At 50.8% G+C, this 17,721-nt stretch overlaps 1 protein-coding gene across 1 annotated transcript in view; it reads left to right on the top strand.

The window, feature by feature from the left end:
- Window positions 1-17,721, top strand: part of TNRC18 (trinucleotide repeat containing 18) — an 88,151-nt gene that overhangs the window by 56,108 nt on the left and 14,322 nt on the right. Inside the window, 2 exon segments of the mRNA XM_047837565.1 lie at window positions 1,416-1,664; window positions 13,513-13,943. Coding sequence (XP_047693521.1) covers window positions 1,416-1,664; window positions 13,513-13,943 — 680 coding nt within the window.

Here is a 17,721-nt window from a genome sequence, read left to right as displayed (position 1 = left end):
TCCTGCTGCAGAGGGGCACCTCCAGCCTCGCCTGGCCCTGCCCTTGGTCAGCAGCCCCCAGAGCCACCTTCATACTCCCAGCAGTCTGGGCAGACCCCGCCCTTGGGCAGATGTCCCTTGGGCATCTCGTGGGCAGTTGGCTTCTGATGCTCTCGTGCCTGCCTGCCCTTGTGGTGTTAGGCTGTCTCTTGGGGAAGGTCGGAAGCAAGCTCGTTACCTGCCTACAGTGTCTTGGAGGGCTGGGTTCATGTGCAGGGAGCACTGCCTTTCCTGCCCTGCCTGCCAGCCTGCCACCTGCCCTGCCTTTGTTCCCATGGCCCGAGCTGGGCTCAGGGCTGCAGGTTCCCAGGCGGGAGGCCGGTTCCCATGGAGAAGTACATCTCTGTTCACCAGCTGGAAACAAAGGCTGAAGCTCCTTTAGATTCTTGCCAGGAGATTCTGGGTGGCAAGACAGCCAGGCAGCCCTGGGTTTGAGTCCTGCCTGAGCACTTGGCCGTACCGAGTCTCCGTCTCCTGGTGTAGAGTGGGCTGACCTGGGTGCTTCTCCCTTCCCGGCTCCCCATGGGTCGTGAGGCATAGCCAGCTTGTGGCTCCCTTGGCCTTGGGGACAGTGGCTTCTTTCTGCTCAACAGGCTTGCCCTGTTTGACGCTTGTTGAGCCTGCGAAGTGCTTTCTCCTACATATTGGGAACCTCCCCTTACCTTGGGGAGGGGGGGCGCTGGGGAGACCATCCCTTGCCACAGATGAGACAATAGGTGCTCACGGAGGGCTGAGATTTGCCCCAGGCTTCTTGGCTCAGGGGGATCCTTGGAAGTCAAGTTTGGATCAGGGCTACAACCCAGGGGGTTTCCACTCCCGCAAGAGGAGATCAAACTCCACGTTCTCACCACCAGCCCCAGACCCCCAGGCGCCTGAGTCCCCGGGGCCCTCTCCCGCCTCCTTTCTGTCCCTCCCTGGCCTCCTCTTTCCTTCTCTCCTGCCTCCTTCCTCAGCCTCCATGTTGTATGTCGGGGCGTGTGTATGTGTGTGTGTGTGTGTGTGTGTGTGTGTGTGTGTGTGCGCGCACGTGCGTGAGACGGTGGAGAGAGCTGTCTCCAGTCCTTGTCCGTGTGTCTGTTCCCCTCCCCACAGCACAGGTGCATGTGGTGTTCCCCGTACAGAAACCCTCCGATTCCCAAGGCCGCTGCCCACCTCTGGGCTGTCCGGGATGCCCATGTCTTGGGCTTGCTGTGATGGGGTCACTGGGCCATCAGGGGGACTTGTGGGCTGGTATTGGACCACCCCCGGCCGGTGAGGAGTGAGGAGCTAGGCTGGAGCTGTGGCATCCCTCGCTGGTGCCCCGGCCGAGCAGGGGCGGTGGGGGGTGGTGCCCACCTGGGCCAAGGCTCTGACTCGCCCCCTGTTTTCTGCACCAGATGAGAGCTCCGAGGAGGAGGACGAGGAGGATGAGCTGGAGGAGGAGGAGGACGAGGCTGCCGGCGGCTATAGGCTGGGGCCCCGGGAACGGGCCCTGTCGCCAGGCCTGGAGGAGAGCGGGCTGGGCCTGCTGGCCCGCTTTGCAGCCAGTGCCCTCCCCAGCCCCACAGTGGGGCCGTCCCTCTCGGTGGTGCAGCTGGAGGCCAAGCAGAAGGCCCGGAAGAAGGAAGAGCGGCAGAACCTGATGGGTAAGTACTGGCAGGTGGACTTGCAGGGACGCTGCTGCCCCATCCTTCAGACAGGAAACCAAGGCTCGGAGGAGGCTAGAAGCAGAGCTGGGGGGCCAGTGGAGCCCTGCCTCGTGGGCCCCCATCCTGAGCAGAGTGGTCCTGGTGATGTGGGCCCGGCCCGCCCCCGGAGGGGTCGCCAGAGCTCTGCAGGTGACCTTCATTGTATGTGCATCTGACGGATGTATGTAGCCTGGCCCCGTGCGCTTCAGGCGTCCGGGGATGGGCCGTTCCGGGAAGCTCAGAGGCCTCAGATCTGCGCCCTGGGGGGCTGGAGCAGCCCAGGGGAGGCTACTCCAGGTAGGTGACACCCAGGCTGAAGCACGACAGAGAGGAGGCGCTAGGCTAAGTGTCATAGGAGAAACACAGGTACAGGTAGAGGCACAGGCCGGCCACGCAGAGGTTTGGAGGAAGAGGAAGCCCCTTCTGTCTGGGCATTAGAGGCGGTTCAGTCGGCGAGATGGCCATGCAGCCTGGGGTGGGCGCCCGGAGGAGGTCATCCCTAGGGGGTTGCCGGGCGCCGTGTGCCTGTTAGCCGGGCTCACCGTCCAGCTGCCCAGATGGGCAAATGGAGACAGCCGGGAGCTCCGGCAGGAGACGAGGCCTTGTCCTGGGCCCACTTCTTCCTCTCTGCCTGTCCGGTTGTAGCTGTGCCGTCTTGGGACAAACAGGGGATCTTCTCCTGGGCCCACCTCCATTCTCACTAGGCCAAGTGTCCCCACACGGACCTGGCTTACCTGTATCCGGGGTGTTGGAGACTGAGATGGTCCCACGTGTGTGCGCTGACCTGGGCCTGGCCTGCCCTCCCGGCCCCTCCCTGGGTCTCGGAGGTCCACGGGAGTCCCTCCTGGCAGGGGCCGGGACAGGGAACATGGGCACAGTGCTGCCACCCTGCTTTCCCCCCAGGTCTCCCCCAGCTGCCCCTGGCTTCATTTCTTGCAGGCTCCAGGACGAAGGCTCATTCCTGCGGCCTGTACCGCCCCCTGGGACCCCATCTCTGCGGCAGCCTCGCAGTCTCCTTCCTCCTCCTTCTCACTCCCTCTCACCCCACTTCCTGCCGTTGTTCCCTGGGAACTTAGGGCCTGGTTCCCCCGGACAGTGGCGCTGGCCTCCCTTCCGGCTTGCCTTGCTCAGGTTTTCTTTATGGTGAAGCAGCTGGAGGGCTTTTCCTCAAAGGTCGCGCTTGACCAGACCACTTCTCTGCTGAGAACCTCTCACTGGTCCCCCATTGCCCTCTGGTCACATTCCACCTGTCTGCTCCCCCACCCTCAGGCTGTGGCTGCTCAGACACCCATCATCCTGTCCACAGCCCCCAGCCTCACCCCCAAATGCACCAGCCATCCTGGAACCTGCAGGCTTCTGCATTTCACCCAGGTTGTCAAATGTATTGGCAGAGTTCGCATCATCCACCTGCTGCCCTCACCCCATTTTTTTTTTTAAACTCTGAGGGGTCTGTAGTGATGTTTTCTTCTTCATTGCTGATACAAATAACTTATTTCTGCTCTATTTCTTGGTCAGTGTGGCCAGAAGTTATCAATTTTATTAATTTCTGCTCTTTATTTCCTTCCTTCCTGTTCACTCTTGGTATAATTGCCAACCACTTCCTATTTTTTAAGGTGCAAGCTTAGGTATCAACTTGGGACCTTCTTTTTTTTTGTGGAGACTTGTAAAGCTCTCTCTCAACACTGTTTTAGCTGCAACTCATGCATTTTATGTTGTCCTGTTTTTAGTATGACTCAATTCAACACTTTTCTTTTTTTGTTAATTTTATTTTTTTTAATTTACATGCAAATTAGTTGGCATTGAGCGCAACAATGATTTCAGGAGTAGATTCCTTAAAACCCCTTACCCAGTTGGCCCATCCCCACTCCCACAGCCCCTTCAGTAAGCCTCAGTTTGTTCTCCATATTTCTGAGTCTCTTCTGTTTTGTCCCCTCCCTGGTTTTATATTATTTTTGCTTCCCTGCCTGTACGTTCATCTGTTCTGTGTCTTAAAGTCCTCATATGAGTGAAGTCATGATTTTTGTCTTTCTCTGACTGACTGATTTCACTTAGCATACTAATACCCTCTGGTTCCATCCACATAGTCGCAGATGGCAAGATTTCATTCTTTTTGATGGCCGAGTAATACTCCGTTGTGTATATAGACCACATCTTCTTTATCCGTTCATCCATCGATGGACATTTGGGCTCTTTCCATCCTTTGGCTATTGTCGATAGTGCTGCCATAAACACTGGGGTGCATGTGCCCTTTTCAAACAGCACACCTATATCCCTTGGATAAATACCAAGTAGTACAATTGCTGGGTCATAGGGTAGTTCTGCTTTTAGTCCTTTTGAGGAACCTCCATGCTGTTTTTCCAGTTTGCATTCCCACCAGCAGTCAAAAGAGATCCTCTCTGCATTATCCTCGCCAACGTCTGTTGTTGCCTGAGTTGTTCACGTGAGCCATTCTGACAGGTGTGAGGTGGTATCTCATTGTGGTTTTGGCTTGTATTTCCCTGATGATGAGTGATGTTGAGCAGGTTTTCACGTGTCAGTTGGCCATCTGGATGTCTTCCTTGGAGAAGTGTCTATTCATGTCTTTTGCCCATTTCTTCACTGGATTATTTGTTTTTTGGGTGTTGAGCTTGGTAAGTTCTTTATAGATTTTGGATACTAACCCTTTATCTGGTATGTCGTTTGCAAATATCTTCTCCTTTTAGTTTTGCTGATTGTTTCTTCAGCTGTGCAGAAGAGTTTTATTTTGATGAGGTCCCAATAGTTCATTTTTACTTTTGTTTCCCTTGCCTCCGGAGACGTGTTGAGTAAGAAGTTGCTGTGGCCAAGGGCAAAGAGGTTTTTGCCTGCTTTCTCCTCAAGGGTTCTGATGGCTTCCTGTCTTACATTGAGGTCTTTCACCCATTTTGAGTTTATTTTTTGGGTCTGATGTAAGAAAGTGGTCCAGGCTCATTCTTCTGCATGTCGCTGTCCAGTTTTCCCAGCACCACTTGCTGAAGAGACTGTCTTTCTTCCATTGGATATTCCTTCCTGCTTTGTCAAAGACCAGTTGGCCATACGTTTTTGGGTCCATTTCTGGGTTCTCTATTCTGTTCCACTGGTCTCAGTGTCTGTTTTTGTGCCAAGTTCAACACTTTTCTTAATTTATCTTGTGATTTCTACTTTTATCCGATGATTATTTACAAGTATTATTTATTTTCCAAATATGGTGGGCATTACCTTGTTATTTACTTGTTACTGGTTTCTAACATAATTCCATCTTGGTCAGAAAGAGTACTCTATATAATTTCAATCTTTATTGTTTATTTATTTATCTTTTGAGAGAGAGAGAGAGAGAGCACGCACGTGCGTGTGTGTGAGCACGAGCAGGGGAGGGGCAGAGAGAGAGGGAGACACAGAATCCGAAGCAGGCTCCAGGCTCTGAGCTGTCAGCACAGAGCCCGATGCAGGGCTCGAACTCACAAACTGTGAGATCATGACTTGAGCCAAAGTCGGAGGCCCGAGCAACTGAGCCAGCCAGGCGCCCCTATAATTTCAATCTTTTAAAATTTGAGGATATATGGTATTTCCTAGTAAATGTATTGTGTGCACTTAAAGAATGTGATTCTGGTGTCATTATACACAGTGTTCTGTAAGTCATTCCGTTCTATCAGGCAAGTCAATGTGATTGAAAGTATTAAGACCTTGTGTGTCTTTACTAGTTGTCTAGTTTTATCAGTTGCTTACAGATACATATAAAACCTCCGGCTATGGATTGCAGGATTTTCTTCCTCCTTATAATTTAACTCTGGACATTTGCTTCATGTATTTGAAGCTCTGTTATTGGGTGCATGTGTACGTTTATGAGTTCCTGTTTTCCTCTTAAAGTGATCCTTTTATTATTACCAAGTGTTCTATCTCTTAATATATTTTGTTTTGAAATCCCTCTTACCTGATATTAAACTGTCACTACCCTTTTTTTTTTTTATTTTGAGAGAGAGAGAGAGAGCACACCCATGAGTGTGTGCAGAGGATGGGAGGGCAGAGGAAGAGGGAGAGAAAGAGGGAGAATCTTAAGCAGGCTGCACGCCCATCGTGGACCCAGATGTGGGTGGGGCTTGGTTCTATCTCATGACCATGAGATCAGGACCTGAGCCGAAATCAAGAGTCGGATGCTTAACCTACTGAGCCACCCAGGCGCCCCTAAAATTCATCCTTTAAAGTGTACAGTTTGACGTGGTTTTTTTTGTATTCACAGAGCTGTGCAACCATTATCACTGTCTAATTTCAGAACATTTTTATCCCCCCGTCCCCGACAAGAAACCCCATACCTATTCATATCACTCCCCATATTCCCTGAACCACTATTCTCTATCTTCTGTGGATTTCTCTATCCTGGACATTTCATATAAATGAAATCATACCATATGTGGCTTTTCGTATCTGGCTGCTTTCAGTTGTTGTAATTGTCTGAAGGTTCATCCATGGTGTATGTCAGTACTTACTCCTTTTTTTTTTTTTTTTTTTTAGAGCAGTTTTAAGTTCGTAGCAAAATTGAGAGGAAGGTACAGAGATATCCTCTATACGTGCTATGCACCCCCCCACCCCCGTCCCACGCACAGCCTCCCCCTCCCCCCCCGTCATCGGCATTCCCCACCAAAGTGGTGCATTTGTTACCATTGATGAACCTACACTGACCCATCACTGTCACCCAGAATTCATAGTTTACATTAGGATTCACTCCTGGTGTTGTACATTCTGTGGGTTTGGGCAAATGTGTAATGGTGTAAAAACACCATTAGAGTGTCATACAGAGTAGTTTCACTGCCTAAAAATCCTCTGGATTCATCCGTCCCCTCCCCTCGCACCCTGGCAATCCCTGACACGCTTAATGTCTGCACAGTTTTGCCTTCTCTAGAATGTCACATACTGTGCACTTAAAGGTGTCTCCGTGTCTTTTCATGACTTGACAGCTTGTTTCTCTTTAGCTTTTACCTTTGAATAATATTCCATTGTCTGGACGGGCCACCGTTTATTTATTCATTCACCTGTTCAAGGACATCTTGGTGGCCTCCAGGGTTTGGCGCTCTTGACTAAAGCTGCTGTAATCATCTGTGTGTAGTTTCGTGTGTGTGGACGCAAGTTTTTAACCCCTTTGGGTAAATACCAAGGCGCGTGATTGCTGGATCGTATGGCAGGAACACGTTGGGTTTTGTAAGACATTGCCAGAATGTCTTACAAAGTGGCTGTGCCGTTTTGCCTTCCCAGCAGCAGTGAACAGGATTTGTCAACCCTTGCCAGCATTTAGCGTTAGTGTTTTGGATTTTGGACATTCTAATAGGTGTGTAGTGGTGTCTTGTTGTTTTAATTTGCATTCCTAGTGACATGAGGCGGAACATCTTTTCGAATGCTTCTTTGCCATCTCTGTATCTTTGGTGAGATGTCTATTCCAATTTTTGACCCATTTTTTCAATCGGGGTCTTTTCTTAATGTTGAATTTTAAGAGTTCTTTATCTGTTTTGGAGAACGGACCTTTATCCGGTGTGTCTTTGGCAGATATTTTCTCCTAGTCTCTGGCTTGTCTTTTCATTCTCTTTATGGTGTCTTTCACAAACCAGAAATTTCTACTTTTAGGGAAGCCCAGCTTTCGTGGATTGTCCTTTGGGTGTCGTATCTGAAAATTCACTGCCAAACCCAGGGTCATCTGGATTTCTCTTACCTTTTCTTTTAGGGGTTTTTGAGTTTTGCATTTTACATTTAGTCCTGTGATCCATTTTGGGTTAATTTTTGTAAAGATGTTAGTTCTGTGTCTAGGTTCACTTTTTCGCGTGTGGATCTCCAGTGGTTCCCATACCATTTGTTGAAAGAACATCTCCTTTCTCCATTGTATTGCCTTTACTCCGTGTCAAAGATTATGTGATTAAATTTATGGGAGTCTCTTTTGGGGTTCTATTCTGTGCCATTGATCTGTTCTTTTGTCAGTATCTCGTTGGATTACTGTGGCTTTATACTAGGTCTCGCAGTGATGTACTGTCAGTCTTCTTACTTTGTCCTTCTTCCATATTGAGTTGGTCATTCTGGGTTTCTTGCCTCTCCATATAAACTTTGGCATTAGTATGTTGATGTCCACTTCTGGGGGGGATTGTATCGAATCTATAGATCAAAATGGGAAGAATTGGCATCTTGACAATCTCAAGTCTTCCTATCCATGAACATGGAAAGTCTTCTTTGATTTCTTTCATAAGAGTTTTGTAGTTTCCATCCCATAGCTCCTGTACATCTTTTGTTAGATTTAACCTAGATATTTCATTTTGGGGAGTGCTAATATAGACAGTATTGTGTTTTAAATTTCAAATTCCACTTGTTCGACTTTGGTATGTGAAGGTTGTAAAATGCAGCCTTGCTATGATTGCTTATTAATTCCAGGAGGTTTTTTGGGTTTATTCTTTCAGATTTTCTACATAGATACTCACTCATGGCATCTGTGAACAAAGATAGTTCTATTTCTTCTTTTCCAATCAATATACCTTTTTTTTTTTTTTATTGCATTAGCAAGGACTTCTATCATCTTGAAAAGGAGTGGTGAGAGGGGACAACCTTGCCTTGTTCCTGATCGTAGTGGAAAAGCCTCTATAGTTTCTTACCCGTAAATATGATGCTGGCTGTAAGGTTTTTGTAGATGTTGAGGAAGTTCTCCTCTGTGCTTACTTTACTGAGAGTTTTTATGATGAATGCATGTTGAATTTTGTCACGTGCTTTTCCCGCTTCTGTTAATATCATGAGACTTTTCTTTAGCCTGTTGATGTGATGGACTCCATTAATTGTTTTTGATTTCTGAATGTTGAACAAACCCTGCGTACCTGGGATACATCTCACTTGATGGTGGCGTATACTTTTTTCATACATTGCTGGATTTGATTTGCTAATATTTTGTTGATATTTTGCATTTATGTTTATGGGAGATATCGATGTGTAGTTTTCTTTGTCTGGCTTTGGTATTAGGATAATTCTGGCCTCGTGGAATGAGTTAGGAAGTATTCCTTCTGCCTCTGTCCTCTGGAAGAGATGGTAGAGAATTGGTATAATTTCTTCCTTAAATGTTTCGTTGAATTCAACAGTGACCACATTCGGGCTTGGCATTTTCTGTTTTAGAAGGTCATTAACTGTTGATCCAACTCCTTTAATAGATAAAGACCCTTCATAAAGACCTGTTTCTTCTTATGTGACTTCAAACCTTTTTATGTCTATATAATACTCCATTTTATGAGTATACCACACACATTTTGTTTATCTACTCTTTTGTTTTTGTTTCTGTTTGGGGGCTGTCGTGAATAATGCAGCTCTGAATATTTATGTACACGTTTTTGTGTGGACATGTTTTCAGTTCTGGCTGCATTGTTTTTCAATGTTTATTCATTTTTGAGAGGGGGGGAGAGGGAGGGTCAGAGAGAGAGGGGACACAGAACCCGAAGCAGGCTCCAGGCTCCGAGCTGTCAGCACAGAGCCCGCCCTGGGGCTCGAACTCACACACCGTGAGATCATGACCCGAGCTGAAGTCGGATGCGTAACCAACTGAGCCACCCAGGCGCCCCTGTTCTGGCTACAAATCTAAGGGTAAAATCACTGGGTTATTTGGTAACTTAACGTTTAACCTTTTGAGGACTTGCCAAACCGTTTTTGAAAGTGGTCTCACCATTTTATATTCCCACCAACAGCCTGTGAGAGTTCCAGTTTCTTCATATCCCCCTTCTTGTCGTTACGTTGTTTTGTGGTTTTGATATGCATTTCTCCCGATGACGGTGAGCAGCCTTTCATGTTGCTCAGCCGTCCGTGTGTCTGGAGAGGTGCCTATTTAAATCCCTATTTCTTTAAAAAAAAATTTTTTTTTCAACATTTATTTATTTTTGGGACAGAGAGAGACAGAGCATGAACGGGGGAGGGGCAGAGAGAAAGGGAGACACAGAATCGGAAGCAGGCTCCAGGCTCTGAGCCATCAGCCCAGAGCGTGACGCGGGGCTCGAACTCATGGACCGCGAGATCGTGACCTGGCTGAAGTCGGACGCTTAACCGACTGCGCCACCCAGGCGCCCCTCAAATCCCTATTTCTTTCTTTTTTTTTTTTAATTTTTTTTTTTTTTCAACGTTTATTTATTTTTGGGACAGAGAGAGACAGAGCATGAACGGGGGAGGGGCAGAGAGAGAGGGAGACACAGAATCGGAAACAGGCTCCAGGCTCTGAGCCATCAGCCCAGAGCCCGACGCGGGGCTCGAACTCCCGGACCGCGAGATCGTGACCTGGCTGAAGTCGGACGCTCAACCGACTGCGCCACCCAGGCGCCCCTAAATCCCTATTTCTTAATTGGGTTGTCATTTTGTTGTTACGAGCTCTTTGTACATTCTGGCTGTAACTCTGACTGTGCTTCGCAAGTGTTTTCTCCCATTCTGTAAGTTGTCTGTTTATTCTCTTGGATTGTTTGAAATAACGGTTTCCAATTTGCATGAAGTCCAGAGAGATCACTTGCACTTCGGGCGTTTATGCAAACAAGTATTGCCTAACCCAAGGTCACAGAGATTTAGTCCTGTTTTCACTGAAGAGTTTTATGGTTTGTGACTTACCTTTAGGTGTGTGATCCATTTTGAGTTGATTTTTTGTGTATGGAGTGATGGAGGGGCCTTTGCACGTGAAGATCCATTTGGCCCAGTATCCTGTGTGTTGAGAAGTCCGTTCTTTTCCCATTGCAAACTCTTGGTGCCCTTGTGAAAAATCAGCGGAACCTAAATATGAAGGATTACTTCTGGACCCTCAGTTCTAGTCCATTGATCTCTATGTCTGTTCTTAGCCCAGTAGCATCCTGTCTTGATTACTGGAGGAATTATTGCAGGAAGCTTTGAAATTGGGAAGTAGGAGTCCTCCATGTTTGTTCTCCTTTTTCAGGATTGTCTTGGTGCCTCAGAGTCGTTTGCATTCCATAGGGATTTTGGGATTAGCTTGTGAATTGCTGCAAAAAAGCCACCTGGGATTCTGATTAGGAATGGTGCTAAATCGGGGAGTGTTGGCATCTTGACAATGGAAGTTTTTAAATCCAGGAACATGGGACGTCTTTCCACCTATTTGTGTCTTTAATTTTTGCCGACAACATTTCATAATTTTCACTGTACAACTCTAGGACTCCTTTTGTTAAACTTAGTTTTAAGTATTTGTTTTTCTGATGCTATTGTAAATGGGTTCTTTTCATCTTTGGAGTGTTCACTGCCAGTGTATAGAAATGCTAGTGGTTTTTGTATATTGATTTTGTATCCTGTGACCTCGCTGAACTCATTTGTTCGTACTAATAGGTTTTTAGTAGATTCCTTAGTGTTTTCTATAATACAAGATCATGTCATCTGCAAATAGAGCGGCGGATGGGTATACCTTTTCTTTCTTTTTGTAGCCTAATTGCCTTGGCTACAAAATTCTGTACAATGTTGAACTGAAGCGGCAAGAACAGGTGTCTTTGTCTTCTGATCATAGGGGTTGATAATATTCATTCTGCCACCATTAGGTATGATGTTACTGGTGGTTTTCATATGGCTGTCTTTGTCAGGTGGAAGGAATTTCCTTTTCCCAGTTTGATTTTATCACGAAAGGGTGTTAGGTTTGGTCAGTGACTTCTTCTGCGTCTCTGGAGGTATTCCTGTGGTTTTTGTCCTTTATTACGGTATATTACACTGATTTTTTGAAAATATTTATTTATTTTTGAGAGAGCGAGAGGGTGAGTGAGCAGGGGAGGGGACAGAGGGATAGACGGAGAGACAGATTCCCAAGCAGGCTTCACACTGTCAGCACAGAGCTGGTCATGGGGCTTGAACCTGTGAACCGTGAGAGCATGACGTGAGCCGTAACCAAGCGTCAAACGCTCAACTGACTGAGCCACCCAGGCACCCTCACGTTAATTTTCTTACACGTCGAACCAACCTTGTATTCCTGGAATAAATCCCCCTTGGTCATAGCGTATAATCTTTTTTTACCTATTTCTGGATTATGCTCATGTATGTTTGTGAATTGTTGTATCTTCCTAGTGAGTTGGCCATTTATTATGTAAATATATCCTTTGTCTCTAGTAACAAGTTTTGTCTTAAGGAAGGGCAGTTTTGTCTGATGTTTATATTTATGCTTATTCAGCTCTTTTTGGTTAGTGTTTGGATGGGTTGTCTTTTCCATCCTTTGACTTGCAATCTCTTTGGGTCTCACCCTTCTGTTTTATATTTTTTGTGCTTTCTGTTGTCTGTTTCTCCTTTGTTACCATATTTCTTGGGGGCGGAGGCAGGAGCACAGGACACTGGGTGGGCATCACAGACACGGACTCTGCTCCCTGCCGCGGCCCTGTGGGCGGTGAGGGCTCGGCACGTCCTCCCCTCTCTCTGGGCTTCCTGCGTGTCCCTACTCTAGGACAGGCCTGTCCCCTCACAGAGCCCGTTTCCTGTGTCCCAGGCACCATTCATGCTGCCCCACTGGCTTCATAAGTATTTGTCCCCCGGGCCGACCTTACTCCACACTTGCAAGTGTCCGCTGCCCGTCGCTGCTCTGTCCGTTCTCTGGCCCTGCTCCCTACGCGGCTCACCTGCAGCGTTTCGCTGCCTGGGGGTTTCCTTCTGGCTTTCTGCAGAGGGCTGTCATCAGGTGGGTCAAACCCGGCAGCAGAACCCCAGCCTTTTATGGCCTGCACCCTCATCAGCCATGAGAGCCCCTAGCTGCCTCCCTGTGCGGTGGAAAGTCCGTTAACAAAAGCTTAATTAATGGGATCATTAAGCTTTGCAAGTGGGTCCCTCCCACGGAGTGTGCCCCCTCCCAGCCTGGCTGCATCTGTTGGGCGATGGGACCCGGCCTCCCGGAGGAGGCCTTGTGGGCAGGCTGTTGGCTTCCCAGGGGTCATTAGGCCTGCGGTAGTAAAACTGGGGATCTGCATCCGGGGCACAGGGCAGGACCGGATAGACAGACATGGATGGGAGCCCCCTCCAGTGGGGTGTGTGCCTGTGGTGATGGAGGTGTGGACAGAGGATCTTCCCAGGTGCTCAGTGTGTCTTCTCCGCTAGGAGGCCGCGGATTTCCAGGTCGAGGTCAGGAGAGAAATGGTGCCCCAGGTAGAGGGAGCAGCAGCAGCAAAGGCCCGGAGGTTGGAAGGGACAGAGCACAGCGGGGTGTTGGGGAGAGGGTCTGTGTTCAGGGAGCCCAGGGGCTCGAGGGTTGGGATCAAGGCTGGCCTCGTGTCTGCCGGAAGGGCGAGCCTCGGCTGACAGGAGGCAGCTGGGCCCCAGGGCTTTGAGTTTGGTGAGGCCTGCCCTCTAGAAGAGGAGCGGGTGCCAGGGACCTTCCAGCTCTTGAGAAGAGGCACCAGGAAGTAGAGGAGAGGCCCCACCCGGCTTGGGGATTTCACACGGGCTTTCCGCATGCCTCCTGTGGACCTGCTGCCCCTGCAGGGCCTCGGGCCCTCCCCAGCCTGCCCTGGCTTCTGGGATTCCCACCGGGCATGCAGGAGGCAGTGGGGAAGCTCATGGGGGCCCCGGGCAGGGATTGTCACATTCCCAGGGAGTTGAGTCTGGGCAGCCAAGGGGGGTTTGGGACAGCAGCGGGGCCAGCAGGACCTGCCACTCACAGGTGTGTGGCAGGTGAGTCTTCCTCCTCTGGGCCTCTGTTCCTCTCCTGGATACAAGAAGCCTCCCGTGGGCAGCGAGGTGCCCTGGAGGAAGGGTGGGACGGTGGCCTTCTGCTGGTGGCCAGGGCATCTGGGTGGGTGGGAAGCAAGGGTCCCAGGAGCCCCCGTCCACAGCCCCTGCCCTTGTCCGCATCCAGGCACGGAGTTTGAGTACACGGACTCGGAGAGTGAGGTCAAGGTGCGGAAGCGGTCGCCTGCCGGGCTGCTGCGACCCAAGAAGGGACTGGGGGAGCCGGGCCCCTCCCTGGTCACGCCCGCACCCAGCGCCCGGGGCCCCGGCCCCGCCGGCCCCGACAAGGCCAAGCTGGCGGCAGAGAAAGGGCGCAAGGCCCGCAGGCTACGGGGCGCCAAGGAGCCTGGCTTCGAGGCGGGGCCCGAGGCCAGCGATGACGACCTGTGGACAAGGCGGCGCAGCGAGCGCATCTTCCTGCACGACGCCTCGGCCGCGGCTCCGGCGCCCAGCAGCGCGGCCCCCGCGGCCACCAAGCCCAGCCGCTGCGGCAAGGGTGGCCCGCTGAGCCCTCGAAAGGACACCGGCCGCGCCAAGGACAGGAAGGACCCCAGAAAGGTAGGGCCCTCAGTGTGGGGGTGGGAGCAGCGGGAGGGGGCCCCGAAGGCGGGCCTGACTCCTCCCAGCCACGGGCCCCTGGAGCCCTGCCGGCAGTGGGCGTTCAGACCCGGCCTCAGAGGGGCTCTTACTTCCCGTCTCAGGCGCAGTCCTCACGTGTGAGTGAGGTGCAGGGACCCCTGAGTGCCGTTATCAAAACACTGGACACCTCCATTTTTTTTTTTTTTAACGTTTATTTTTTGGGAGGACATAAGTGACAGGGGAGGGGCAGAGAGAGAGGAACGGAGGATCTGAAGCTGGCTCTGCACTTACAGGCTGACCTCAGCGAGCCTGATGCAGAGCTCGAACCCATGAACCTTGAGATCATGACCAAGCCAAAGTCGGCCACTCAACTGACTGAGCCACCCAGGCGCCCCTTAAATTTTTAAATGTTTATTTATTTTTGAGAGAGAGAGAGACAGACAGAGTGGGAGCAGAGGAGGGGCAGGAGAGAAGGAGACACAGAATAGGAAACAAGCTCTGAGTCAGCACAGAGCCTGACGCAAGGCTCGAACTCACGAACCATGAGATCGTGACCTGAGCCAAACCTGGACGCTCAACCGACCGAGACACCCAGGCGCCCCTATTCAGTTTTGAGAGAGAGCGTGCGCACAGGTTGGGGAGGGGTAGAGAGAGGAGAAAGAATCCCAAGCAGGCTCCGTGCTATCAGCATGGACCCTGATACGGAGCTTAATCCCATGATCCATGAGATCATGACCCGAACCTTAGTTGGATACTTAACCGACTGAGCCACCCAGGTACCCCTAAAATGCTTGCTTTCTAAGAACCGTAGGACAGTCAGACCCTTCTTGCACTGGCTGCTAGGAAGCCACCCCCTTTGGTTGGTTGCATTCAGACCTCCCCATCCCCGTCCCCGATGGAGGACGATCTCTCAAATACTGGTGATGTTCTATGTAGGAAGTCGAGAAGAGGGATGAGGCTTGGCACTGATTTCCCGGTGACGGGGCTAGTGAGGAAGTGGCTGTCTTCCGGTGTCGTCCACGGTGATTGGTGCCCACCTGTCTGCCCACAGCTGAAGCCCTCTCAGGTTTCTCCGGGCCTCGGAGGGAAGGTGCTGGAACAGTATGTACAGCTCATGGTGATCACACCAGATGGTCTGAGGCAGGGCCCAGGCCAGGTCCCACCCCTTGAGCACCTCTGCTACTTCGACTGGTGAAGGACAACTCCTTTTCTCCACTCACGACACTTCTGGCCCCGACTCCCCGGGCTTGGCACAGACCCCACAGGCAGAGGGCCCGGCCCCCACTCTGCGCGCCAGTTCCAAGTTCAGGGTGTCACCTGTGCTTCTGGCGGACGCACCAGCTGTGTACTGGGGGTTCCCAAGACCCACTTCTCAGGGTCTGTAACTCGCCAGGGGGCCTCCCAGAACCCCTGGGAGGCACTTCACTTACTGTTTACTAGAAAGGATACGGTTCAGCAACAGCCGGACAGAAGACATGCCCAGGGCAAGGGATGGGGCAAGGGTGTGGGCGTCAGTGCCCTTTCCCGGTGCGCCGCCTCTCCAGCACCGTCACCGACCTGGAAGCTCCCCAAACCCCGTCGTTCAGGGTTTTATGGAGGCTTCGTCACGTTGGCAGGATCGGTTATTAACTCCATCTCTGGACCCTCTCCCTGCCCCGGAGGATGGGGGACATTGGAACTCAGAGTTCCTGGCCTCTCCTGGCTTGGTGTTTCTCGTGAGCCGCCCCCGTTCCGAGGCCAGCTAGGGACTTACCCACAGTCGCCTCATTAGGACAAAAGACTCTCCTGTGATCCAGGAAATTCCAAGGGGTTCAGGAGCTCTTTGTCAGGAACCAGGGGCAGAGACCAAGTAGGTGTTTCTTACTGTGTCCCAACAGAGTGCTCACAAAACCCCGCGAGGTAGGTTACTCATGTTAACTGCACAGGTGGCCTTGTCACTTGCCCAAGGTCACGGCAGCTACTGAGCGTCCCAGCTAAGCTTTGAACACCCGCCCCGGGCCATGCTGCCCCCTGGGCCCTTTGCCAAGATATGGTACCTTCTGCTGGGGAGAAGATCGGGGGCTCACCCAATCCCAGCCTTCTGATGACACAGTAAGAGACTAGAACAGGAGAGACTAGTTGTCAACAAAAGAAATCAGATGCCAGTGAAGTCACCACAGGAGCAACCACTGTTCATAGTGTTTTGAGACCCGCTTTTGTATCCTGCTTTTTTAGACTCGGATATTCCCACTTGCCATCAGCCTTATTTTACTTTTTTTTTTTTAAATCAATATTTCTAAATGGCTGAATAACATCCCTCCATCTGCACCCACCCCTTGGTTTTCATTCTCCGCTGCCATCAACCATGCGGTGATTGGGTTGAGGATGGTATTTTCCTGCCGTAATGACCATGGCAGTGACCATGTCTGTTCTGGGTACAGAGCTTGTTGGAGTTCTTTTCTTACTCGAATAATAATAATAAGTTTCCCAGAAATGGGCTCTCTCATCAGTGGGAAAGAAAGAGGTCTCAGTGATAACCTGATGATAACACTGCCTTGGAGGATACAGAAAAGGAAGCAAATACGAGTCCACTCAGAACTTTGCTTGCTGTCCTCTGCTGGCCCCATGTGCACAGCTGCGAAGGTAGACGCCCATTCAGTGAGCTGTCCGTTTTCAGCAGGTGTTTGTGGAGAAAGGTGGTTCCTTCGACCCCCTGGATGCCTTCCGATTTCAGAAATGTGAACAGGATTAAGGCATGATGCATCAGAAACAAGAAAATATAATCATATATGTATTTCCCTCTCCCAAATGGGGATCCAGACTGAATACCTCCTATCCCTGTAACACTGTCTGTTTTGACCCTTATAATGCTGTTTGCTGCGAATGTCACTTGTCTGATAGGAAGTTGTGACTTCCGCTGTGGTCTTGGTAACATTTGTCCAGTGTTTTTTTTATATTTCTTAATTTCCCACATCCTCCGGTCCTTTGACTTGGTTGTTTTGTTTCAGGAATGTGTCTTTTAAAAAGCATAAAGTTACCCCTTGCCCCCTGCCGCCCACCTCCCCTGGGTCACGGAGATTATAGTCTGAGCTTCCTTCTGGCGCCAAGTATCCCCACTTTGTCGTCCTGGCGAGGCGCCCCCTGCCTCTTCCTGGAGCAGGACTCTCAGACGCTGTAGCAAAAGCTTGTAACTGTATCTGTAGATGCCCCAGTGTTTCCCTGACAGGCCGCAGGACAGACAGGTTGTTTCCAGTGCTTTGCTCTGATAAACGAAGCCATGCCCGTGGGGTTGGACTGGTTTCGAGGCTGCGGGGACGAGTAGCGGCCCCTTCACCCCACCGTGGGGGGCGGGGCTGAGTGCAGAGAATCCGCGGAGCCTCCACCCGGCCCTGTGGTGGGGGCGGGGAGCAGCGAGGCTCAGACTGGGGTGGGCGTGGCTGAATGCGGACCAATACTCAGCGAGCGGCCCCTTGCCCCTTACCACCTGGGGGCGGGGCTTGGAGCTGGGGTGGGCGTGGCTGAGCGCAGAGTTACTCAGGCACGCCCCAAGTGACCCGCCGCAGCCGAAAGGGTCTTCGCCCTTCTTCCAGGAACGTGCCTGTGGGACCACCCGGCACCATCCTGGTTTTTTGTGGCTTCATTTGGAAGCGTGTTAAAATGGAGGCAGCCGATGCATCCATCACCGGGTTGTGGGGGGGCGGTTGAATGAATGGCGCCCCCTCCCACAGCTGCACATTGAGCAGCTGTTAAAAACAAAGCTAAGCAGTCTCTATATCAG

This window comes from Prionailurus viverrinus, chromosome E3 (assembly GCF_022837055.1).
Source record: "Prionailurus viverrinus isolate Anna chromosome E3, UM_Priviv_1.0, whole genome shotgun sequence".
In the NCBI taxonomy this organism is placed as follows: Eukaryota; Metazoa; Chordata; class Mammalia; order Carnivora; family Felidae; genus Prionailurus; species Prionailurus viverrinus.
The sequence above is the reverse complement of the archived record's forward strand: the minus strand, read 5'-3'. Positions and strand labels throughout refer to the sequence as shown.